Source organism: Nyctereutes procyonoides, unplaced genomic scaffold (genome assembly GCF_905146905.1).
Source record: "Nyctereutes procyonoides isolate TBG_1078 unplaced genomic scaffold, NYPRO_anot_genome, whole genome shotgun sequence".
Taxonomy (NCBI): Eukaryota; Metazoa; Chordata; class Mammalia; order Carnivora; family Canidae; genus Nyctereutes; species Nyctereutes procyonoides.
The window spans coordinates 62,171,149-62,194,838 of NW_026575049.1; the positions used below are offsets into that span (position 1 = coordinate 62,171,149).

Below are 23,690 nucleotides of genomic sequence, written 5' to 3' on the forward strand. Positions count from 1 at the left end.
CCCACTCAATAGGTTGACTTTTTGTTTTGTTAATGGTTTCCTTGCTTTGCAAAAGCTTTATATTTTGATGTAGTCCCAATAGTTTATTTTTGCTTTTGTTTCCCTTGCTTAAGGAGCTATCTATAAAAAAGTTACAAAGAAATTATACTGCCTGTGTTTTTTTCTATGAGTTTTATGGTATCAGGTCTCACATTTAGGTTTTTAATTAATGTGAAGGTTTTTTGTGTATGGTGTGAGAAAGTGATCCAGTTTTTATTTTTTTGCATGTAACTGTCCAGTATTATTGATTTCTTTGTTTACACTTGTATCAGTAGCACACTATCTTAATGACAGTGGCTTTATAGTATTTTTTTAGTATGTAGTAATTTGAATTCTGAGAGCTTAATACATAAAATGGGATTAATATCCTAAATCCAGATCTGGCCTCAGGATATACAGTTGGAATTAATGGCATGAGACTTAAAGTTTAGTCACATTGTGCATAATAATAAAATTTGTATTAACATATATTGAATGCAGGATCCCTGGGTGGTGCAGCGGTTTGGCGCCTGCCTTTGGCCCAGGGCGCGATCCTGGAGACCCGGGATCGAATCCCACATCGGGCTCCCGGTGCATGGAGCCTGCTTCTCTCTCTGCCTATGTCTCTGCCTCTCTCTCTCTCTCACTCTCTCTGTGTGACTATCATAAATAAAAATTAAAAAAAAAAAAAGAACTAGTTTCTTCTTTAAAAAAAAAACATATATTGAATGCTTAATGGTATATCTAGCACTCTTTAAAAACACTGTTTATTTAACCCTCATAAAACCTTGTGAGTTTGGAATTATAAACCCCATTTTATAGATGAGAAAACAAGGTTCAGAGAGGTTAAGTAGTTGCCAGAGATCATATATCAAGTTGTTGGTAGATCCGGGATTGTTAAGCTTTCAAGTTCTTCAATATTGAATATTCCAAACAAATATTCTTATAAAAATACATTCTTGATTAAGCATTTATCATTAGGTTTATTTACTTAAAACACTATAAATATATCATAAATTCCCAAAGAGAGTCTTCCCAAGGATTTATTAATTTTATTTTCTACATATGCAGGTAAGTCAGTATTTATTTTCATCACCATCAAGTAACTTTAGTAATATAAACAATAGAAAATTAATTTGTTGGTCATTTGTTGTTAATAGTAAACTTTTTTGTAAGAAGATCGAGAGACTTTTTGATCCTGAATACTTGAACCCAGATTCTCGGAATAATGCAGCAACATTATACAGGTACAGTAATGTGTTTTTCTTTGGTATTCTATACAATATAGCTGAATTCTTTAATTTTATTCCCTTTAAAATTTTCTTCTTGGGTGTTTTTGTATCTTCTTGTGTTATAGATGCTGTTTGTGTAAAAAACTTTTAACAAAGGAAACAGAAAGAAGAATTCCTTGCATTCCTGGAAAAATCAATGTGGATCAACATGGAAATATTATCTACATTCACATAAGGTGCAGTGAAAATAAAATATAGCTTTTAAATGTGAATTACCAGTGTTTTTCTAAAACTTTAACTAGTTTTATAAGGAATAGAATAACATTTTTTTCGGAATGTGATTCAGCTTTGACTTAGAAAGATACTTTCAAAAAAAATTTTATATAAAAGCTGTATTTTGTTTACTGAGTAAATTTCATGATATTTTTAAACTTTAAAATAGTAGAAGTGAGTGTGCATTAATCTTGAAAGATATTCTGGCCAGTGCCATAAAAATGATTTCATTTCATTATCTGATTTTATTTATACAAACATACTGAATTTAACAGAGAACCAAATTTACTTTCAGGTAAATTTTGGTGAATGAGGAAATTGTCTTTAAAATTGAATATTCCATAATCTATTTATTCTTCATACTTTGTCAGTATTCCATTAAGATATAGTTCTATTTTATTCTGCTTTAAGTTCAAAACCAGTTGTCATTCTCATTTGGAGGAAAGAGTATCATAAATTGGTATAATATCTCAGAAAACCAAAAATTCTGAAATGTATATATTCTCTAAAAATATCATCCTGCTAGGAATTTATCCAAAGAGATAATGCTAGGTTTGTAAAAGCACTCAAGAAGAATATTTATTGCTATATTGTTTAAATAGAAAAAAAAGGGAAATATCCAAATGATAAAGTGAACTAAAATAAAATATATCCATGCAGTAGTGTGTGTATATATATATTTTTTTGAAGTGTGTATACATATATATATTTTAATATATGTCTATACATGTCTAGTCAATTTTTAATGTGCAGCCTTTGAGAATAATGTTGTAAGAGTATATATTCTTATGTAGCAAGTTGTTAGCGATGAATTAAGTGAAAAAAAAGACAGGTCATAAAACTAAAACATCACTAAAATGTAAACTGCAGTGTTACCTTTAAATGATAGTATTATGGATGCTTTAATTTTGTTCTTTTTCTGTTAAAAATGTACAGCACTTTTGTTAAAGGAAAAAAATAGTATGAATGTTAAGTTTCTTATTTTAAACATTAAAACAAAGATAAATACATTTGACTCTAGCACAGTCATGCTTAGTTTTTTTTTTTAATATTTTTTTAAGCTTTTTTTTTTAGTAATCGCTACACCCAACATGGGGCTCAAACTCAAGACCACAAGATCAAGAGTCACATGCTCCTCTGACTGAGCCAGCCAGATGCTCCCCAACAGTCATGTTTAAATGTTTCATTTTTCTCTTCATACAATATTCATTAGTTATAAACCTGGGATTTTATACTTTTTTGCTTTGAGATTTGATTTCACCTTTTGGAAAGCACTTCCATTCTGACAGCAATAATTATGAACTATGTGAAAAAAATTGATATTGACTTCAACATCCATTTTTCTTGTTTTATTTAAAGTATTTTCCTGTAAGTCATTTGTTGATGACATTTTTTCAGTTGTCTTTAATTAAAACATGTGCCTGTGCAATTTGTAATAGCATCATGACATTTTGCTATGTTAAGGACAAAGATAGCAAAAGTTCAAAATTATTAAGGGACTTGGGAAAAATAGGAACTTGAGTTACACATAGACATTGCAAGTAGGGTTTTAAGCCTTAGCTGTTTTTTTTTTTTTAAGTTTATATTAACTTAAAAAATGTGTGTTACCAAGACCTGATTATATATTATTGTGTTACTCAATTACTTGAGAATGCTTTTTGAAAATAATACAAAGAAATGTTTAGAATCTCCAATGATTTTGTAACTTATTTTATAGTATGCACAATCAGAATAAAGTATTATATGCCTAAGTCCCAACTATTAACCTGCTCAAACCATATTTAATATAGCTTAGCAAAATAATTTATCTAGTTTAGCAAAATAATTTAGCATTTAATATTTCATATATTTTTCTATTGTCCACAGAAAAAAGTAATAAACTCCCAAGTGAAATTTTTTCTACTGCTCAGTATAGTCCATCCCACAGCTATCATTTGGGAGATGTTTCTGTAAATAACCCACAAATTTAAAAACATTTGCTTAAAATAAATTGTTTATGTTACTTGCTTGTGAAATAATATAATAATTGAGGCTCTTTTCCCCAGGGATAAGACTTGGGATGTTCATGAGTATTTGAATAGTCTTTTTGAAGAATTAAAATCTTGGAGAGATGTTTATTGGCGCTTGTGGGGTACAGTCAACTGGCTTACTTGTTCAAGATGTTATCAGGTGAGGGTTTTTTTTTTTCTTTTTCTTTTATTTATTTATTTTTTAAAAGATTTTATTTATTCACAAGAGACAAGAGAGGCAGAGACACAGGCAGAAGAAGTAGTCTCCCCATGGAGAGCCCGATGCAGGACTCAATCCAAGGACCCCAGGACTGTGCCCCAAGCCAAAGGCAGACGCCCAACTACTGAGCCACCCAGGTGCTCCTCTTTCTTTTTAATATCTTGCTCTCACGCAATCATAGCAGGCCTTTTTTTTTCCCTTAAGATTTTATTTTTAAGGGGCTCCTGGGTGACTCAGTCAGTTAAATATCTGCCTTCAACTCAGGTCATGATCCCAGGGTCCTGGGAACAAGCCCCATATCAGGCTCCCTGCTCAGTGGGGAGCCTCCTTTTCCCTCTTCTGCTCCTCCTGCTTGTGCTCTCTCTCTCTCTCTCTCAAATAAATAAAATCTTTTTTTTTTTTTTTTTAAGTAATCTCTACATCCAATTTGGGACTCAAACTCAACCCCAAGATCAAGTGTTGCATTCTCTACCAACTGAGACAGCCAGATGCCCTGTGTAGCAGGCTTTTTAAATATATGCTGCTTAATTAGTATGTTTGAGTATATTTGGACAGTATCTGACATCTTTTTAACAAAACTAGTGCCAAGAACAATGATACTATTAAACTTTGCTTGCATCTGACTTTGTCTCTCTTCATCCTCCTTTTGTCATTGCTGAAATAATCATACCTTGTTTATTTTTTAGAAAACCAACAGATTTTAAGTGACCAAATCTGTTTTTTCAGTGAGGAGAAAAAAACCAAAATCCTTACTGCCTTCAGTTATTTCAAGCCAAACTATTTCTCTCTTAGCCCATTAATTTCTTTAGAAATTCAGAAGCGCTTTGTAGATATAATACTATTGGTATGTTCTGTTCTTACTGTAGCAGTTGTGTTCCCAAAAAAAAGGTTAAAAGATTTTGTTCATTTTTTCATAAGTGAAGTCTTTAATAAAAGCACAAGAAAGCTTGCTATTTGAAGGTGCCTATAATAAATCCTTTTAGAGAATAAATAGATCTTTGTAGGTCACAGTTATTCCTAATCAGTCTTAGGTATAAATCCAGAGTGTTCTACAAATTTTTTATGAATCCCTAATGTCTCCCTGCCCCAGGAATTTTCATCTCTCACTTGATTAACAACTTTCAGTAGGTGGAAGGAAGAGCAGCTTATCAAAACCATCAGAGTGAGTTTTTTTCAAACTATTTAAGTTTCCACAAATGGACTACCAATCCCCCAAATTTTTTAAATTGGATTTGTTGAGGTAAATATCCAAATAGTAAAATTTATCCTTATACAATAAAATTCATCCTTTTTATGAGATTTGACAGATGCATATAGTCATATAACTACCACCACAGTCAAAGCATAAGCCACTTCCCTCAGCTTAGAAATTCCTCTAGGCACCTTCTCAGTCCCTTCTTCTACACCAGCCTCTGGCAACACTGATCTATTTACTGTCCCTATAGTTTTGGGTTTTCCAGAATGTCATATAAATAGAATCATACTATATTTAGCTATTTGAATCTGGCTTCTTTTACTTAGCAAATGGGTTTGAAATTTATCCACATTGTTTTATGTGTCAGTTTATTCCTTTTTAGTGCTAGATAGTCTGTTGTATAAATGTATCACAGTATGTTTATTCACTCACTGGCAAGGGACTTTATAGTATTTCTAGTTTAGGGCCATTATGAAAAAAGCAACTATAAACATTTCTATACAGCTTTTCATGTGAAGATAGGTTCTCATTTCTCTTAAGTTATTACCTTAACTTAATAGGTAAGGATTGCTGGATTGTGTGGTAAATGTAAGCTTAACATTTATCTCTCCTAACATTTTCCCAAAGTCCTTGAGTCACTTTGGGTTCTTGCCAGTTATATATGAGAGTTCTAGTTGCTCCACATTCTCACTAGCACTGTTCATAGTTAGGTTAGGTATTTTTATTTTTTAGACTTATTAGGTATGTAGTAGTCCTCCCCACAATAGAGTATCACTAATCATCAAGGATATTAAGCTTCTAAAATCTGATATGTTTAGCATGTCAGAACAGAATATGGAGGTATTTTTTTCACTTCTATATAGCAAATGGAATTTTGATTTACGATATTTATTATGGAGAGTTTATAAACTCATAAAATAGTTCATATCCAAATAATTGGTGTATGAGTGTGCACCTTATAGCTCTTATCTCAAAAAAATTTTTAAAGATTTATTTATTTTAGAGAGACAGAGACTGTGGGGGTGAGGAGCAGAGGAAGAGAGAAAATTCCCAAGCAGACTCCCTGCCGAATGCAAAGCCTGACATTGGGCCCAGGGCTTAATCTAAGGATTTTAAGATTATGACCTGAGCCAAAGTCAAGAGTTGGCTGCTTAACCAACTGAGCCACTGAGGCTCTCCCAGACTCAAAAATTTTTAATCAAAAACTTTGAAAATCATAATTGGAACTAACAACTAAGAATTCTGAATTATAGACTATCTTTTACTGCTTTTATGTTCAAAACCAGTGCTTAAAATTGTTAATTTTGGGGACACCTTGGTGGCTCAGTGGTTGCATCTGTCTTTGGCTCAGGGTGTGATCCTACAGTCCTGGGATCGAGTCCCACATCGGGCTCCCTGCATGGAACCTGCTTCTCCCTCTGCCTCTGCCTCTGCCTCTCTCTCTGTGTCTCTCATGAATAAATAAATAAAATCTTTTTTAAAAATTTGTTAATTTCGTTATTTTCTTTATTTTACCATTTATAAACATATCTGAAAACTATTTTATTGTTATAACTTGATAAATTTTTTCACCGATGGGGATCCCTGGGTGGCGCAGCGGTTTAGCACCTGCCTTTGGCCCAGGGCGCGATCCTGGAGACCCGGGATCGAATCCCACATCCGGCTCCCGGTGCATGGAGCCTGCTTTTCCCTCTGCCTGTGTCTCTGCCTCTCTCTCTCTCTCTCTCTCTCTTTCTCTCTATCATAAATAAATAAAAATTAAAAAAAAATTTTTTTCACCGATGACTCAAAGTGATTACATAGTTTTCATTAACATTGGTTCTAAATATTTACCTCTAAAAATATGTCAAAGAGGGGCACCTGGATGGCTCAGTGGTTGAGCATCTGCCTTCAGCTCAGGTCATGATCCCAGGTTACTAGGATTAAGTCCCACATTGGGCTCCCTACAGGGAGCCTGCTTCTCCCTCTGCTATGTCTCTGCCTCTCTCTGTGTGTCTCTCATTAATAAATACATAAATAAATCTTTAAAAGGAATATGTCAAAGAATAATCAAATGAGGCAAATTTTATTTTATTTCTTCATTGGAAAAATTTTTATTTGATTAGCTGTTTATAAAATCAGATATACATCAAGATCAATTTAATGCATCTGAAATTTTAGTAAAGTGTTTTGTTTTTGTTTTTTTCATAGCCTTATTGAGGTGTAATCACCTGCCATAAAATTCATTCATTGTAGGGTACCCGAATGGCTCAGTGGTTGAGCATCTGACTTTGGCTCAGGTTGTAATCCCAGGGTTCTGGGATTGAGTCCCACATCAGAGGGAGAAGCAGGCTCCATGCAAGAAGCCCAATGTGGGACTCAATCCAGGGACTCCAGGATTATGCCCTGGGCCAAAAGCCAGCACTTAACTGCTGAGCCACCGAGGCATCCCAATAAATAAAATCTTTTAAAAAAATTCATTCATTTAAGTGTACAATTCACTGATTTTTAGTAAGTTTACAGAGTTGTTCATCCTTCACCACCATCCAATTTTAGTACATTTCCATCGTTCCAAAAAGGTCCCTTGTGTCCATTTGCTATAATTCTCCAATCTATCTACAGCTCCAGGCAACCACTAATCTACTTTGTTTCTCTAGAGATTTGCCTTTTCTGTACCTGTTATTTAAATGGAACATACATTATGTAGTCCAGAGTAAAGTTTTTTGAGATGTATAATTTTATTGTGGAAATAATAATTGATTTTATATATTTCTTCTATTCAGGCTTTTCTCTGTATAGAATTTTCACATTGTCAATATCACTCAGAAACAGTGGTTTATCCTACTACAACAAGTTCACTAAATACTATTGGCACTGGTATTTATCCCTGCTGTAACCAGAAGGTTCTTCGGTTTGATCCTACTCAACTTACAAAGGTGAATTTTGGTTTTTGTTTTTGTCAAATTTTGGTTGTTTGAATTTTGTTTTGTTTTTGTTTGTTTGTTTTAAAGATTTATTTTTTTAAGTAATCTCTACAACCAGCATGGGGCTCAAACTTACAACTTCAAGATCGAGAGTCTCATGCTCCACCAAAGAGCAATGAGCCAACCAGGTGCCCCTCTAAAGGTAAATTTTGGATGTTGCCCTTTTGTAGTTACAGTGCCCACTAACACTATTTATTTAAATCTTTCCCCCTTTCATTGTTTTTAAAGCATAAAGGTGACACATTCATGTAGAAAAGACTTTAAACAATATAAAAGTATAGTTAAAAGTAGAAGTCCCTCTCTACACTACTTCCTTGTTCTGCATCTCTTTTTATAGGTAACCACAGTTAACGATTTCCTTTCAGACTTTGTTTTATACATTTCAGGCACAAAATTTTTTATATTGGAAATAGGATAATACTGTTCATTTTATTCTGTAACTTGCCCTTTTCAATCAGCAATATACCTAAGTTATCTTTCTGTCATTTCTTTCATTGTTTTGTAATATCCTAAGCCATGCATATATCACAGTTTATTTAACCATCCTCCTATCAGTGAACATTTAGGTTGTTTCCAGATTGATGTTATTACAGTATTGTAATGAGCATTCTTGCACATATATCTTGGTACAATATGTGAGTATTGCTGTAGGTTAAAGTTCTTGATCACTAACACTTTTGAAAATGTTATGTAATTAAACTTGCCAGTGATGGAAAAGAACCTAAAGCCCTTCTTCCTCTTCATCTATACAACAGTTCTTTATAAAGCACCACAGTTGTGTCACACACTGTGCAAAGCAGAGAATAATGTAATTTCTGTAAAATTAGTTTCTTCCTTCATGGAGCTTATAGTTCATACAGTAGTATCAAAAGGAAAGAAAAAAGAAATGTTTGAAGAAGTATGCAGGGCCATAAATGTCAGTAATAGGCTGGTCTGACCTGGGCATTGAAGTCAAGGAGTTAGCATTCGGTTGAAATCTGAAGGGTGGATAGGGGTATGTAAGAGAAAGAGCACTTCGGTCTGAATACCAAGGCCAAAAGGTACATGGTGAGAGAGACTGAATGAAACTTCCTGTTACAGAAAACACACATATTTTAAGAAAAGGCTGGCAAGGTAAATAGGTGTTAGACCATGTAAGGGCCGGACCTGGTAGGCCATGTTTTTTCTTTATTTTGGGTTTTGAAGATCAGTTGCAGTGTGGAGAGTGGCTTGGGAATATTAAGTGTAGTCAGGTATGAGAGAAGTTACCAAGTACTGTTAGAGATGATATGATAGCTTGACTTAGGGTTGTGGAGATTAATTCAGTATTTAGGAGATAATGTGGCTTGATTGTTTTATCACAGAGGAAGGAGTCAAGGATAACTCAGTTTCTTGCTTGTGCTACTAGATACTGGTAGTGCTATTGAGAAGGGAACAAGAAGGGAATTGGGTTTGGAGAGAATCTCATGCGTTCTGTTTTGGACATTTTGAGATTGAGATGTTTTAGGAGGCAGCCAGGCAATGAATGTTAGATATATGGGTTTTGGGGCTCAGAGTATGGGCTACCTGGAGGTGATAATTTTCAGTTTTCTTGCAAATAAGTAAGAACTGAAACCAGCAGGGATATGTGAGCATAAGAACAGAGAGTCTACAGCGGAATCTAGAGAAACTCCCAGAATTTAATGGCTGGATAGCAAAGCATGAGCCTACAAAAGACAATGATCAGGAGCAGCAGAAATAATAGGAGGAAAACCAAGGATGTTGTCATGAAAATCAAAGGAGTAGTGTTTGAAGCAAGAGAAAGTGGTCCATGGGGCCAAATGCTGCCAAGGGGTCAGATAAAATAATGAAAGAAATTTGTCCTTTGACTTTGGCAATCTGGAATTCATGTGCAAAGATCTGTTTTGATGGGAGTGCTAGATCAATAATTACATTATAGGTATTTGTTTATTGTTTCTGCTTTATTTTGTTTTAATAGGAGAGATCTTTTTAAAAGTGAGTGGGAAGGATCCAATTGAGAAAGGGTTGATGGTATAGAATTGTGAGGATGCAGAGTAGGATGGGATCATAAGCACATGTGGCAGTATTAGTTTAGACAAGAGGAGGGGGAGTTCCTCTATTGTAACAGTAAAGAAAGAGTAGAATGGTTGAGGATATTTGTAAAATTGTGTTTTTGTCATTTGGATGATAAGTTTTTCCAATCTAATGCATTTTTTCTTCTCTAAAGTAGGGGGTAAAACCATCTGCTAAGAATGAAGGGAAAGAGGGATGGTTCTAAGGTTTGAAGGAAGTATCGAAGGTTTGAAATAGTCTTTTTGGAAAACGTGAGTGAATTTTCCAGAGAAAGGTTATAGCTTATTAAGCAATTTGAGAGCCCATTGGAGATTGGTAATCATAAATTTACAGTGAAATCCAACATGCCGTTTATGTCATTCTCTCCTGTAACACTAAGCTATTTGAATGCAAACATGGAGGAAATGGGTCATTGAGCTCATCCAGTTTGGGGTTTTGCCAGATGGGTATGATGAGATTTAGGGCCAAGGAATTTGGGTTATTAGCATGATTGTTATTGAAATGGTGGATCATGGGATTAATGCTGGAAGGTAGTTTGTTATATTTGCAATCAATTACCAACTTCTGTTAGTCAGAAATTTTATTGGTGAGCTAATAGGTTACCTACATAATGTTTGTATTTAACATTAGGGGAACGCCTGGGTGGTTCAGCTGTTGGGCGTCTGCCTTCAGCTCAGGGCATGATCCTGGGGTCCTGGGATTGAGTCCTGCATCCGGCTCCTTGTGGGGAGCCTGCTTCTCCCTCTGCCTGTGTCTCTCCTTCTCTCTATGTGTCTCTAATGAATAAATAAATAAAATCTTTTAAAAAATACACACACACACACATTAGGTAGATGCTTTGCATACAAAGCTCTTTAAATCGGGTATAACACTTTAAGCAAAATGGCATTAGCTTTGATAGGCCTAAGATGTTTAATTAATGGTTATGTTATGTTTTGCAATAACATGATTTTTAATCATTGCATTTCTTTGTGGTTATGATATTTCTATTTTAACTATCACATTCACATTTTTTTAAACGATACTTCCAAATGTTGTAACTCTTTGTCTTGCTATTGTCTGTTTTCTGGTTAAATTAACCCCTTATATTTCATTCACTGTGAGATGGTTGAGGAATAAAAAGTAATTAAACTGTATGATAAATCTTATATCTGACCTCATGGATATTGGTTGACGTTATTTCGTAGGCTAAGTGAAATCTAAATAGAAATCTAAAATTATATGATGGTTTATATTTCTAGTAATGGCAGACTGAGTAATTCAGACCAATCCTCCCATCAAAGGCAACTAAAAAAGATGGATGAAATATAAAGATTATATTAAAAGCCTCAAAGAGCTAATCAGATAATGAGGAATTAGTGTTAAGGTACAGGAAATGATAGAAACCCTAAGGGAGCCAGCGCTCAGGGCCATTTGTATTTGCTCCTGAGAACAAATATCAGTGTGAAAAAAGTAGCTAAGAGGCTGGGCTGATCTTTAGGTGCCCTATCAGAATTTTGAGTAATAGTCTGGGTCCAAGATCTGGAAAAATGGAGTTAGTAATGAATAACATTTCCACTCTTACACTTTCAGTTGGGATCTAACTCAGATCATGATCCTGGGATCCTGGAATCAAGCCCGGCATCGGGCTCCCTGCTTAAAAAGGAGTCTGCTTCTCCCTCCCTTGGAATTATTGACAGAAACTATAAAATAAATACAATTATTAGTTTAAGTTGATAGAAGCCAAGTTTGCAAAGTTTTGGTAGAAAATCATAAACTATAAAAAATGACAAGGGGGGGTCCCTGGTTGGCTCAGCGGTTTGGCGCCTGCCTTTGGCCCAGGGCGCAATCCTGGAGTCCCAGGATCGAGTCCCACATCGGGCTCCCAGCATGGAGCCTGCTTCTCCCTCCTCCTGTGTCTCTGCCTCTCTCTCTCTCTCTCTCTCTCTCTCTCTCTCTCTCTCTCTCTCTATGTCTATCATGAATAAATACATAAATAAATTTTAAAAAAAGAAAAATGACAAGGGGTTCCTGGGTGGCTCATTTGGTTAGGCAGCTGACTCTTGATTTGGACTCAGGTCATGATCTCAGGATCATGGAATTGGGCCCTGTGTCAGGCTCCCTGCTCAACAGGGAGTCTGTTCCCTTGACCAGTCTGTTCTCTCTGTCACATTCTGCCCCTCCCCTCCCTCAAATAAATGAATAAATAAAAAAAAATAACAAAGAGGTTTAAATAAAAACAAATAGGGCACCTGGGTGGGTCAGTTAAGTGTCTGCCTTGGGCTCAGGTCATGATCCCGGGGACGTGGGATTGAGTCCCTAGCTGGGGGCAGCCTTCTTCTCCCTTCCCCCTGCCCCTCCCTGATGCTTGTACTCTTTCTCTCTCAAATAAATAAATCTTTTTCTAAGAAAAAGATAATACCCTGAAGGAAGAGATTTTATTTATTTATTTTTTAAGTAAACCACACCTAGCATGGGGCTCAAACTCATGAACCCAAAATCAAGAGTTGCGTGTTCTTTTTTTTTTTTTTTTTAAGATTTTATTTATTTCTTCATGAGAGACATACAGAGAGAGAGGGGCAGAGACACAGGCAGAGGGAGAAGCAGGCTCCATGCAGGGAGCCTGACCCGGGACTTGATCCCGGGTCCCCAGGATCATGCCCTGGGCCGAAGGCAGTGCTAAACTGCTGAGCCACCTAGGCTGCCCAAGAGTTGCATGTTCTACCAACTTATCCAGCCAGATGCCCTAAGGAATAAATTTTTATTTATTTGTTTAAGATTTTATTTGTTCATGAGAGACACAGAGAGAGAGGCAGAGACCCAGGCAGAGAGAGGAGGCTTCCTGTGAGGAGCCTGACTCTGGACTTGATCCCAGGATCCCAGGATCACGACCTGAGCCAAAGGCAGACCCTCAACTACTGACCACCCAGATGCCCCAGAAAGAGATTTTAAACTACATTAAACAAACTTAAACAGAGGAGACAAATGCATAGCTAGGACCATTATTAGCAACACATATCCATAAAAGGTTCATATTAAGATTTTTTTTGGCTCTTACAAATCAATAAGAAAATAATAGGAACTTAACACAAGAAGACATTTAGCTGTCTCATAAATAAGAAAAGGAGCTTAGCCTCATTTGTAATTGGGGAAATACAAATTAAAAGCACAATGAGATTCTACTACACATTCACCAGAATGACGAAGATTAAAATATCTTGGTATGTAGAGTAGCAAGTCTCACACACTGCTGATAGTAATATAATTTGGTACACATAAGCACTTTTGCACCAGGAAAAGTAAAAGAATGTTCACAGCAATATTATTTGTAATAGCTGCAAAATGAAAACAACCCACACATCAACTATAAAATAGATATATGAATTGTAAATATTCATACAGTAGAATAATATACATTAAAACAAATATTACTTTTACATGCAGTAATGTGATAGAGTCATAAAAACATAATGTTAAATGAAACAAGTGAGGCAAAACTAAAGTTTAGAGATACATCCTTAAGTGGTAAAAGGATAAAAGTGAGGAACGAGTACTGTAAAAATCAGGATAAATATTATCTTTTGGGAGAAGGGAGGGAGTTAACAATCAGGAATGGGCCCATAGAAATTCCTAAAGTGGTGGCAATATTCTGTTTCTTAAGGTGGATGGTAGTAATATGAATATTCTTAGCTGTTTGGTAAGGTATACATTTATATTTCATGGTCTTTCCTGTATCAGTACTGTTGACCCTTTTTTTTTTTTTTAAATATGGAACGCTTCACGAATTTGCGTGTCATCCTTGCGCAGGGGCCATGCTAATCTTCTCTGTATCGTTCCAATTTTAGTATATGTGCTGCCGAAGCGAGCACAGTACTGTTGACCCTTGAACAGTATGGGTTTGAACTGCGTGGATCTATGATAAATATATTTCTTTCTTCCATAAGAGAATATGATTTTCTTAATACTATTAATACTGTTTTTTTCCTTAGCTTACTTTATTCTAAGAATACAGTGTATAATACTATAGCACAAAATATAGGTTAATCAGCTGTTTATCAGTAAGGTTTTTAGTCAACAGTTAGGCTATTAGTACTTAAGTTTTAGGGGAGTCAAAGTTTATGCGGATTTTGTGGCATCTGGGTGGCTCAGTCAGTTAAGCATCCGACTCTTGATTTTGGCTCAGGTCACAGTCTCGGGGCCTGAGATTGGACTCCATGCTTGAGATTTTGTCTCTCCCTCTCCTGTCCCTCCCCAGCTTGTGCACATGTACTCTTTCTCTAAAATAAATACATAAAATAAATAAAATCTATGTAGGGAATCAGCACTCCTAATCCCCGTGTTGTTCAAGAATCAACTGTATTATTTTTTTTCTTGAGAAAAAGTTGTAAAATGGTTGATATGATGTTATGGCTGGGAAAAGAACAAAAACATACAGTCCTCTTTAAAAGAATATTTCTATAACAAATCTACCTCTCTAACTCAGTGTCTCTTACATGACAGGGTTGTAAAGTGAAGGACCACGTTGTTGCTCTTCATGATCAAGGTGAAGGTAGAGATTTGCTGTCCTGTCCAACTGCTAGAATTCTGGACGATCTGCACAAACATAAAGATGTCATTGTTGTACCTTATACTACAGATACAGTTAGGTGAGATGGGGGGTTGGGCAGTGGTGGGAAATGCTGTGCTGCAGCTTTATTCGGTGCTTTCCATTTCAGAATCCTCCGAACTCTAGTGCTTCCCCAAATCAATAATGTCACTTTCCAGATATTCTATTATTTCAGAAAGCTTACTGAAATTATATGTTAGTTTACATTAAGAACAAGAAGGTATTTATTTGATAGGAAAAATACTTCAAAATATTGAGGGTCCAAGGGGAAGAAAAACTAATTAAAAAAAGGTCTCTGGTGATTGAAAGGTTGGGACGTGCAATTCCATTTTTGAGAGTTTTTTCTTTTCCCAAGTTACTTAAGCCCTTCTTAAATGCTTGATTAATACAACTAGAAAAAAAAAAACAGTGGTTGAGGTAGGTCATCTTTGCGTAAATTTGAATTACTTGAATTTAATAATTTCTGAAGTCACTTCTTTCATTTTTCAATTGCAGTAGGCTGTCAGGTCAGGGGCTGGGAGACCCTTTCATGAAGGCTATTTTCACAGAAGTTCCAGTCATAGCAGCCCATTTCACCACCTGGCAAGTGTCATGCTTGGAGTGCGGTGATGCTCCTCTATATGGAGTGTCTTCTGCTAGGGAAGTCACTAGATGAATTAAGAAATGTAAATGTTGAGGTAGCATACCTTATATTCAAGAACTGTTTTTCTAAAGAGCGGTTTATAAAATATTTGCAATAAAAAAGATATCATTTGCATTTAGCTTCTTATGAAATTGAACACTTCTCCGTAAAATGTCTTTTTCTTTCAAGTGATTCTGGGGTTGGTTCCTGTGATGAAAAGGGTCTAGATTGTGATGTTTTACTGGAGCCAAATACACCATGGGGCCCCAAAAGTGGGGAGCTCAATGCTGTGAGTAACTTGTTTCACTTACTCTTTCTTGATAAAAAACAATTGATGGATTTAATCTTTGACAGAAACATAATTGGTTTAAACTGAAATTGAAATTTTCACTTAATAAGCACTTATTGACTACTTGATCATAACAAGGTATTATTCTGAGTTAGTAGGACTCTAAGGGCAATAGGACATATTCCTTGCCCTCAACTAATAACTTAAGTAATCAGCTTAAATTTGAGGAAAAAATATAACATGGTCTTCAGAGGTTTTATTATGGACAAGTAGTGATTTGAGGGTTGAAGACAGTATGAATGAGATATTTTGTCCTCTCCTAATTTTATAAACTTTTTTTGGTATGAAATTTGTTTTTTAATTATAATCAGGAATGCATTTAGTTTTTGCAAGTTTTGAAAACAAATATTTTTCAAATGGTTGGATAGCTTTGATTCCTCTGATTCTTGTTACTGACAACCAGGGAATTTCTGCTTGCCTGTGAACTTCCTAACTTTTTATTGGGTGAGGTAGCATTTACTTGACAAAGTGACATATTCCATGTAAAATGCATTGTAAAAGCCAAATGACTACAAATATTCAGTCATTAACTTTCATTTGTGAATTATATACAAAATTGCAAATTAGATTTTTTGACTATTCATATATAATCCGGTTCCTTAGTTTATAATAAAATGTAAACATTAAAAAATGATTGAATGGGCACTTGGGTGGCCTAGTTGGTTAAGCATCTGACTCTTGGTTTTAGCTCAGGTCATGATCTTGGAGTCATGAGATTGAGCCCTGTGTCACATTCCACACAGAGTCTGCCTAAGATTCTCTCTCCCTCTCCCTCTGTTCCTCCTGCTCATGCATGTGTGAGCATTTGCTCTCTCTCAAATAAATCTTATAAAAAAGTGTTTGAAATAGTTAAAAAAATAAGTTATCTCTGCATGTGATATACTTATCCTTTGGAAATGATACTGGGGAGTGTTGATTTTCTTTTTCTTTCTTTTTTTTTTTTTTTTTGTAAACATATGCATCTTTCTCTAGGCAGCAAATATAAAAAATTTGTAACACATCATTTTCAGCCTGAGTTTTAAGTTATGTTTTAACTTGGAAGGGAGCTATCCTTGCAGCTTTTTTCAGCTCTTCTACAGTCTCTACATGAAAATAAGGAGTTCCAATCTGGGTGGACGCAGACTTATTAATCTCTTTATTCCTTTTTCTTATAGTTTTTGTCACTGAAAAACTGGACTCTGCAACTGGTAAGTAAGGAACTATATTCAACTTTCATGGATCTCTTTCTTTCAGAATTAAAGTTTAGTTTAATAGAATCTTATCAGTATCTTATTTTACAGATTTTAGTTCATTGCAATTATCCTCTTCAGCTTCTACAATTTTGCACTTCCTGAAAATGCCATTGTTTAAAACAGATACTCCATTGTCTGGTTGCATACTCCCTAAGTCTCCCTAATGACTTTTAAAAGTTGTTTTTAAGTCCCATTAGGACATAGAACAAAGCAACAAATCTATTAAGTTCCAGGTATTTGGTTGTTTGGTTGATTGGTTGCTTTTTGTTTGTTTTTTTCTTTACCTATTTTCCATTACTCTGTCATCTGCCACCAATTTTTTGCAAGAATCAACTGGAATTTGGATTAGTGATAACAGAAAGCAGGGTGGGTGGGTAGATTCAGGAAGCTGATACAGATAGGGTTGAGTAATCCAGAGCCACATTTATCCAGGAAATGTGTACCTGTGCTTGCTTATGAGACTACATTAATATTGGCGATTATTATAGTTTTATTTAATCTTAATATCAAGGGACATACATTCAGTTGAGTGATAGAGATGCAGTTTGACAAATGCTGAGGACCTATTATGTGCCCATGACTCTGCTAGAATATGTGAAGGAAATAATTTTAAAATGTTTAATGTAATATGATCCTATCCTAAATATAGAAATTCTTATGTTAAAAAAAAAAAAAAGAAAGAAAAGAAAGAAATTCTTATGTTGTCCTAGGCATTGATCATCCTCAGATCTTGTTTGGCTCATTCATCCAAAATAAATTTAGATAAATGTGTTTGAGAGAGTCCATTAGAGATGTGTTAGTACTACATTTTTAAAAGGATTTTTTTTTTGTTTTAATTCAGAAACAACAATCCTTGTTTTCAGAAGAAGAAGAATATACCACTGGGTCTGAAGTCACTGAAGATGAAGTTGGAGATGAAGAAGAAATATCCAAGAAACAAAGTACTGATTGATTTCTAAGATAAAAATCAAGTTTCGCTTTTATGAAGGGGTAGCATTCTGAAGGCTTTAATGCAAGGAGTGAGAAGTTAGCTTTGTAAGTCTACATGGTAGGCTACAACATGGAAAAAATAAAAATAAAGGGGGCACTCCATCAAGTTTCCCTAACTGTGGCACTAACACAGAATAATCACAAAGTGCAGTATACTGAGATATAATCCTCCACATTTTCATTTCAGGTGTAACCTAATGGGTTTCCCAAAATATATGACTTACATCAGTGTGTGCCTGAGATTATTTGAAGTGACACTCAAATGAAGCATTTACAATAGTAATGAGTATGATTTTTTTAAAAATGAGAACTACAATTACAGAATGAACTTGGATCAAAATTTTTTAGCTCTTTTTTTGAGAGAAATAGCAAGGACAATTGGTTCAAAGAGCATTTGAAGACTTAGTATTCATAGGCATTTGAAAAAGGATTTTAAAGAGGACTGCAAGTTAGATACAAAATTGATGTCCTACAGGGCAGTAAACAGATCACCTTTGAGGTTATCTTTTCTTCTAAACAGAAATCATTTGCATTTCTATTAGACACAGAAATCTGCAGGTTAACATAAAACTTCACAGCATCTGAGCTTTCAATCAACAATAGATAGGAAAGTCAGACACAATGACATTTTCTTTGAGAAATAATTCTTACATGGGCCTTTTTTTTTTTTTTTAAGATTTTATGTATTTATTTGACCCAGAGAGAGAACTATAGAGCACACGTAGAGGGAGAGGAAGAAGCAGGCTCCCAGATGTGCAGGACCCTGGGATCATGACCTGAGCCAAAGGATGCTCAACCGACTGAGCCATTTTTTTTTTTTAAATTTATTTATGATAGTCACAGAGAGAGAGAGAGAGGCAGAGACATAGGCAGAGGGAGAAGCAGGCTCCATGCACCGGGACCCCGATGTGGAACTCGATCCCGGGTCTCCAGGATCGTGCCCTGAGTCAAAGGCAGGCGCCAAACCGCTGCGCCACCCAGCGATCCCCCCTGCATGGACCTTTTAAACTGTCCTCCAATATGACACTAAAAGGACATGCAACCTTCCCTTTGTCTTTTTTCCAAGTTTTGCATAATTTTCTTTCATGTGTTGAATCCTCTTATTAAAAAAGTTTTTTGTTTTTTGTTTTTTGTTTAGATTTTATTTATTCATGAGAGACAGAGAGAGAGGCAGAGACACAGGCAGAGGGAGAAGCAGGCTCCATTCAGGGAGTCCGACATGGGACTCGATCCCAGGTCTCCAGGATCTCACTCCAGGCTGAAGGCAGCACTAAACCGCTGGGCCACTGGGGCTGCCCTAAAAAACAGTTCTTTATCAATTATTTTAAAATTATACTTAGTCAAGGAGAAAATGCTGTTGTGTTTTATGTGAGGTTTTTTTCCCACAGTTGATTGAAGTAGAATTTATATGTAATAAAATTCACCCATTTTTAAGTGTACATATTGATGAGTTTTGGCATACAGTTAGGTAACCACCAAAATCAAGACCTAGAACATCACTCCAAAAAATTATTTCTTACCCCTTTACACTCAGTTCCCTTTCCCCAATCTCACCCCCAGGCAACTACTAATCTGCAGTGATTTACCTTTACTCAGGTCTCCTGTACATGAAATCATTGGTGTTTTGTGTATGGCTTCTTTCACTTAGTGTGATGTTTCTGAGATTCATTTATATTGTTGGGTGTGTCAGTAGTTTGTTCCTTTTTATTGCACAGTAGGATTTCATTGTGTGAATATACCATAGTTTGTTTATCCATTCACCATTTCATGAATATTTAGGTTGTTCCAGTTCTTGGCTTTTATGAATAATGCTGCCATGAACATTTGCATGCAAGTGGACATAGGTTTTTATTTTTCTTGGGTAGATACCTAGGAGTGGAATTGCTGGGTCATATGGTAAGTGTATGTTTACCTTTATAGGAAACTGCCATAATGTTTTGCAAAGTGACTATACCATTTTGCATCTCACCAGCAATGTTTGAGTGTTCCAGTTGCTACATGTTTCTACCAGTACTTGGTATTACTACTTTTTTTTAACTTTAGCCATTCTTGAGCATATATTTCTAGGCATCTTCTCATGTGCTAACTGGCCATTTATATATTTTTTAATGAAATGTTTGTTTAAATGATCTTTTGCCTATTTTTTAGTTGGATTATTTGCCTTTCTATTGAATTATAAGCATTCTTTATTTTTTGGATACAAGTCCATATATTTTGCAAATATTTGCCTCTAGTTTATGACTTGCCTTTTAATTTTATTAATGATGTCTTTTAAAGACCCAAAGTTTTTAGTTTCATGAACTCTAATGTTTTAGTTTTGCTTTTATGTTTCATGCTTTAATAACAGATTTTTGCTTATCCCAAAGTCACAAAGATTTTGTTGTTTTCTTCTAGAAATTGTATGATTTTAGCTTTTGTATTTAAATCTGTGATTCCTTCCAGGTTAATTTTTGTATATGCTATGAGTTTAGGGTCAGTCTTCCTTTTGTTTTCCTATAGGCATAGCCAGTTTTTCCAGAACCATTTGTTGAAAAGAATGGTCTTTCCCATTGGATTATCTTTATTTAAAAATCAACTGATCATTTACATGTGGATCTATTTTTAAACTCTGTCCTCTTCCATTGATTCATATGTCTATTTTACATCAGTATATCAATACCACACGGTCTTAATTTTTGTAGTTTTTAGTGATTCTTAAGACATGGTGATATATGTCCTTCAAAATTGTTCTTTTATTTTAGATTATTTTGGTATTTCTAAGTGCTTTGCATTTCCTATACATTTTAGAGTAAAGGTCACTGTTTCTAAAAAAATACTGTTGGAATTTTTATTGAGCTTGTGTTGAATTCATATATCAATTTGGAAATAATGACTTTTTTTTTTTTACAATGGCAAGTCTTCCAATCCATGAATATGGAATATCTCTCCATTTATTTAATTCTTTAATGTCTCCTAACAATGTTTTATTGTTTCAATATGCAGATATTAAGCATCTTTTGTTGAATTTATTCCTAAGTGCTTTTTTTATGCTGTTATAAATGGAAGTGGGTTTTTTAAAATTGTCAGTTTTTCAGTTGGAAAATTTTCATTTGTTCCAGTTGACCTTGTTTCCTGTGTCCTTGCTAATTTCACTTAATTTTTCTTTGCTTATTAGATTCCTTTCCATATGTATGCCTTGTATTTCTTTGTCTTGCCTTTTTGCACTTGGTAGGACCTCATGTTGAACAGAAGTGATGAACACAGACATCCTTAACTTGTTCCTGTCTTAGGGGGAGAGCTTTCAGTCTTTAACCATTAAGTATGTAATGTTTAGTGGTTGGTTTCTGGGTTTCTGATAAATGCCCTTTCTCAGGTTGAGAAAGCTCTTTCCTTTTTAATTTGCTGAAGTATTATAGTAAATAGGTGTTGAATTTTGTCAAATACTTTTTCTCCATCTACTGAGATGATGAATTTAGGTTTTCTCCATATATCAGTACGATGAATTACATTAATTTTTCAAGTGTTATACCAATCTTCTAGGGTAAACTCCACTTGGTTGTGAGGTATTTGTCTTTTTATATGTTAATATCTTTGACTTGCTGTTATTTTGTTAAGGATTTTTTGTGTTTATAAGCAATATTAGTTGCTTGTTTTTAGTTTTCTATGATGTCTTCAAGTGTGGTTACCATGATGATACTGATCTTATAAAATGAGTTGGATAGTGTTCCCCTCACTTCTCTTTTCTGAAATAACTTGTGTACTATTTGTATTGTTTCCCTCTTAAATATATGTTAAAATTCAGCAGTAAAGTCATCTGGGTCTGGAGTTTTCTTTATGGGAAGGTTTTATTTATTTTTTTTTAAGATTTTATTTATTCGTGGGAGAGAGACAGAGAGAGAGGCAGACACAGGCAGAGGGAGGAGCAGGCTCCATGCAGGGAGACCCATGTGGGACTCGATCCTGGGTCCCCAGGATCACGCCTCGGTCTGAAGGAGGCGCTAAACTGCTGGGCCACGGGGGCTGCCCTATGGAAGGTTTTAAATTGTGAATTTAGTATCTGTAATATTGCATTATTCAAGTCTCCTATTTCTTCTTGAATCTGTTTGATAACTTATGTCTTTCAAGGAGTTTCTCCATTTTATCCAGGTTGAATTTATTGGTGTAAAGTTGCTTATGGTGTTTTCTTATCCTTTTCTGTCTGAAGGATCTGTAGTGATGTCCTTCTTTCATTGTTGATATTGGTTATTTGTGTTTCCTTGATCGTTTAACTAACACTTTATTTTATTGATCTTTTCAAGGAACCAGCTTTTGTTTTATTGATTTTCTCTATAGTTTGTCTGTTTTTATAATTCATTGATTTTCATTCTTGTATTTAGTATTTCCTTCCTTGTAGTTATTTTGGACTTAATTTCCTTTTTTCTTTTTTAGCTTCTTAAGGTAGAACCTTAAATCATTGGGTTTTTTTACTTTTCCTCTTTTCTAATATAAACATTTGAAGTTATAAGATTTGCTCTCAGCACTACTTTAACTATTTCCCACAGACTTTGCTGTCTTGTTTTCATTTATATTCAATACAGAATATTTTTTGATTCCCCTTATGATTTTTTGTTTGACCAATGTGTTATGTAGTAGTATGTTGTTTAATTTCCAGATATTTTCAGACTGCCCAGATACTTTTAAATTAATAATATAATATAGTATTCCATGTGATTTCATCCCGTACATTTTTTTTAAGATTGATTGATTGATTTGAAAGAGATCGAGAGAGGGCATGAACAGGAGACAGGCCAGAGGGAGAGGGAGAAGCAGACTCCTCACTGAGCACAGAGTTCAATGTGGGGTTCAATACCAGGACCCTGGGATCATGACCTGAGCCAAAGACAGACGCTTAACTGACAGAACCACCCAGGCACCCTCATCCCTTACATTTTATTGACACATGTTCCACATGTGCATGAAAAGAATATGAATTCTGCCGTTATTGTTGGAGTGGTCTATAAAGGTCAAGACAGGTTGTTTGGTTGTCTATTATAAAGGTCAAGACAGGTTGTTTGGTTGTCTATTACAAATCTTCTATAATGATGCTCATTTTCTGACTGCTCATTTCTGACTTCTTGTTCCATTGATTAGTAAAAGAGGATATTGAAATCAATATGTAAATGACGTATTTTTCTTTTTAAGTCCACTAGTTTTTACTTTGTGTACAATTATAGCTTTGTGATTAGGCATGCATTTATAGTGAATTGACTCTTTTATCGTTATGATGTATTCCTCTTTGTCTACAGTAAAACTGCTTGTCTTGAAGTGTTTTGTTTGGTATTAATATAATCATTCTAGATTTGTTTAGTGTTTGAATGGCATATGTTTTTGCTATCATTTTATTTTTAAACTCTTTGTGTTTTCTTTTTTTTAAGATTTTATTCATTTGTTTATTTATGAGAGACACACCGAAAGAGGCAGAGACACAGGCAGAGGGAGAAGCAGGCTCCATGCAGGGACCCCGATGTGGGACTCGATCCCAGGACTCCAGGATCACACCCTAGACTGAAGGCAGGCACCAAACTGCTGAGCCACCCAGGGATCCCCATCTCTTTGTGTTTTCTAATTTAAAGTATATATCTTGTAGGTAGCATGTTGTTGGAAATTGCTTTTTTATCCAGTTTGATGATCTTCACCTTTTGACTAGAGTACTTATTCTATTTATATTTAATGTATTTAGTGATATGATTGTATTAGTTCTACCTTTTTTTAAATTATTATTTTAAGTAGGCTCCATGCCCAGTATGGAGCTCAGTACAGGACTTGAATTCTTGACCCCGAGATCTAAGTCCTGAGCTGAGATCAAGAGTGGGAGACTCAACCAACTGAGCCACCCAGGCTCCCCTAGTTCTGCCATTTTGCTATTCACTTTCTAATTGTCTCAAATATTTTTGCCTATTTCTACTTTCCTGCTTTTCTTTTGAGCTAAGAA

General features: G+C 35.1%; 1 protein-coding gene and 1 non-coding gene across 4 annotated transcripts in view; one reads left to right on the forward strand and one right to left on the reverse strand.

Annotated features, from left to right (window-relative positions):
- The window catches only part of SANBR (SANT and BTB domain regulator of CSR), a 54,088-nt gene that overhangs the window by 19,117 nt on the left and 11,281 nt on the right, over positions 1–23,690 (forward strand). For all 3 annotated transcript variants that reach the window (XM_055329175.1, XM_055329176.1, XM_055329178.1), the window contains 8 exons: positions 1,179–1,265; positions 1,376–1,486; positions 3,569–3,692; positions 7,710–7,862; positions 14,442–14,587; positions 15,359–15,458; positions 16,673–16,705; positions 17,592–17,691. In XM_055329175.1, the coding sequence (XP_055185150.1) occupies positions 1,179–1,265; positions 1,376–1,486; positions 3,569–3,692; positions 7,710–7,862; positions 14,442–14,587; positions 15,359–15,458; positions 16,673–16,705; positions 17,592–17,691 (854 nt within the window). The remainder of the gene's footprint in view (positions 1–1,178; positions 1,266–1,375; positions 1,487–3,568; positions 3,693–7,709; positions 7,863–14,441; positions 14,588–15,358; positions 15,459–16,672; positions 16,706–17,591; positions 17,692–23,690) is intronic.
- Positions 13,704–13,810, reverse strand: LOC129512257 (U6 spliceosomal RNA). Its single transcript, XR_008664994.1, has one exon. It is a non-coding gene; the product is annotated as a U6 spliceosomal RNA (small nuclear RNA).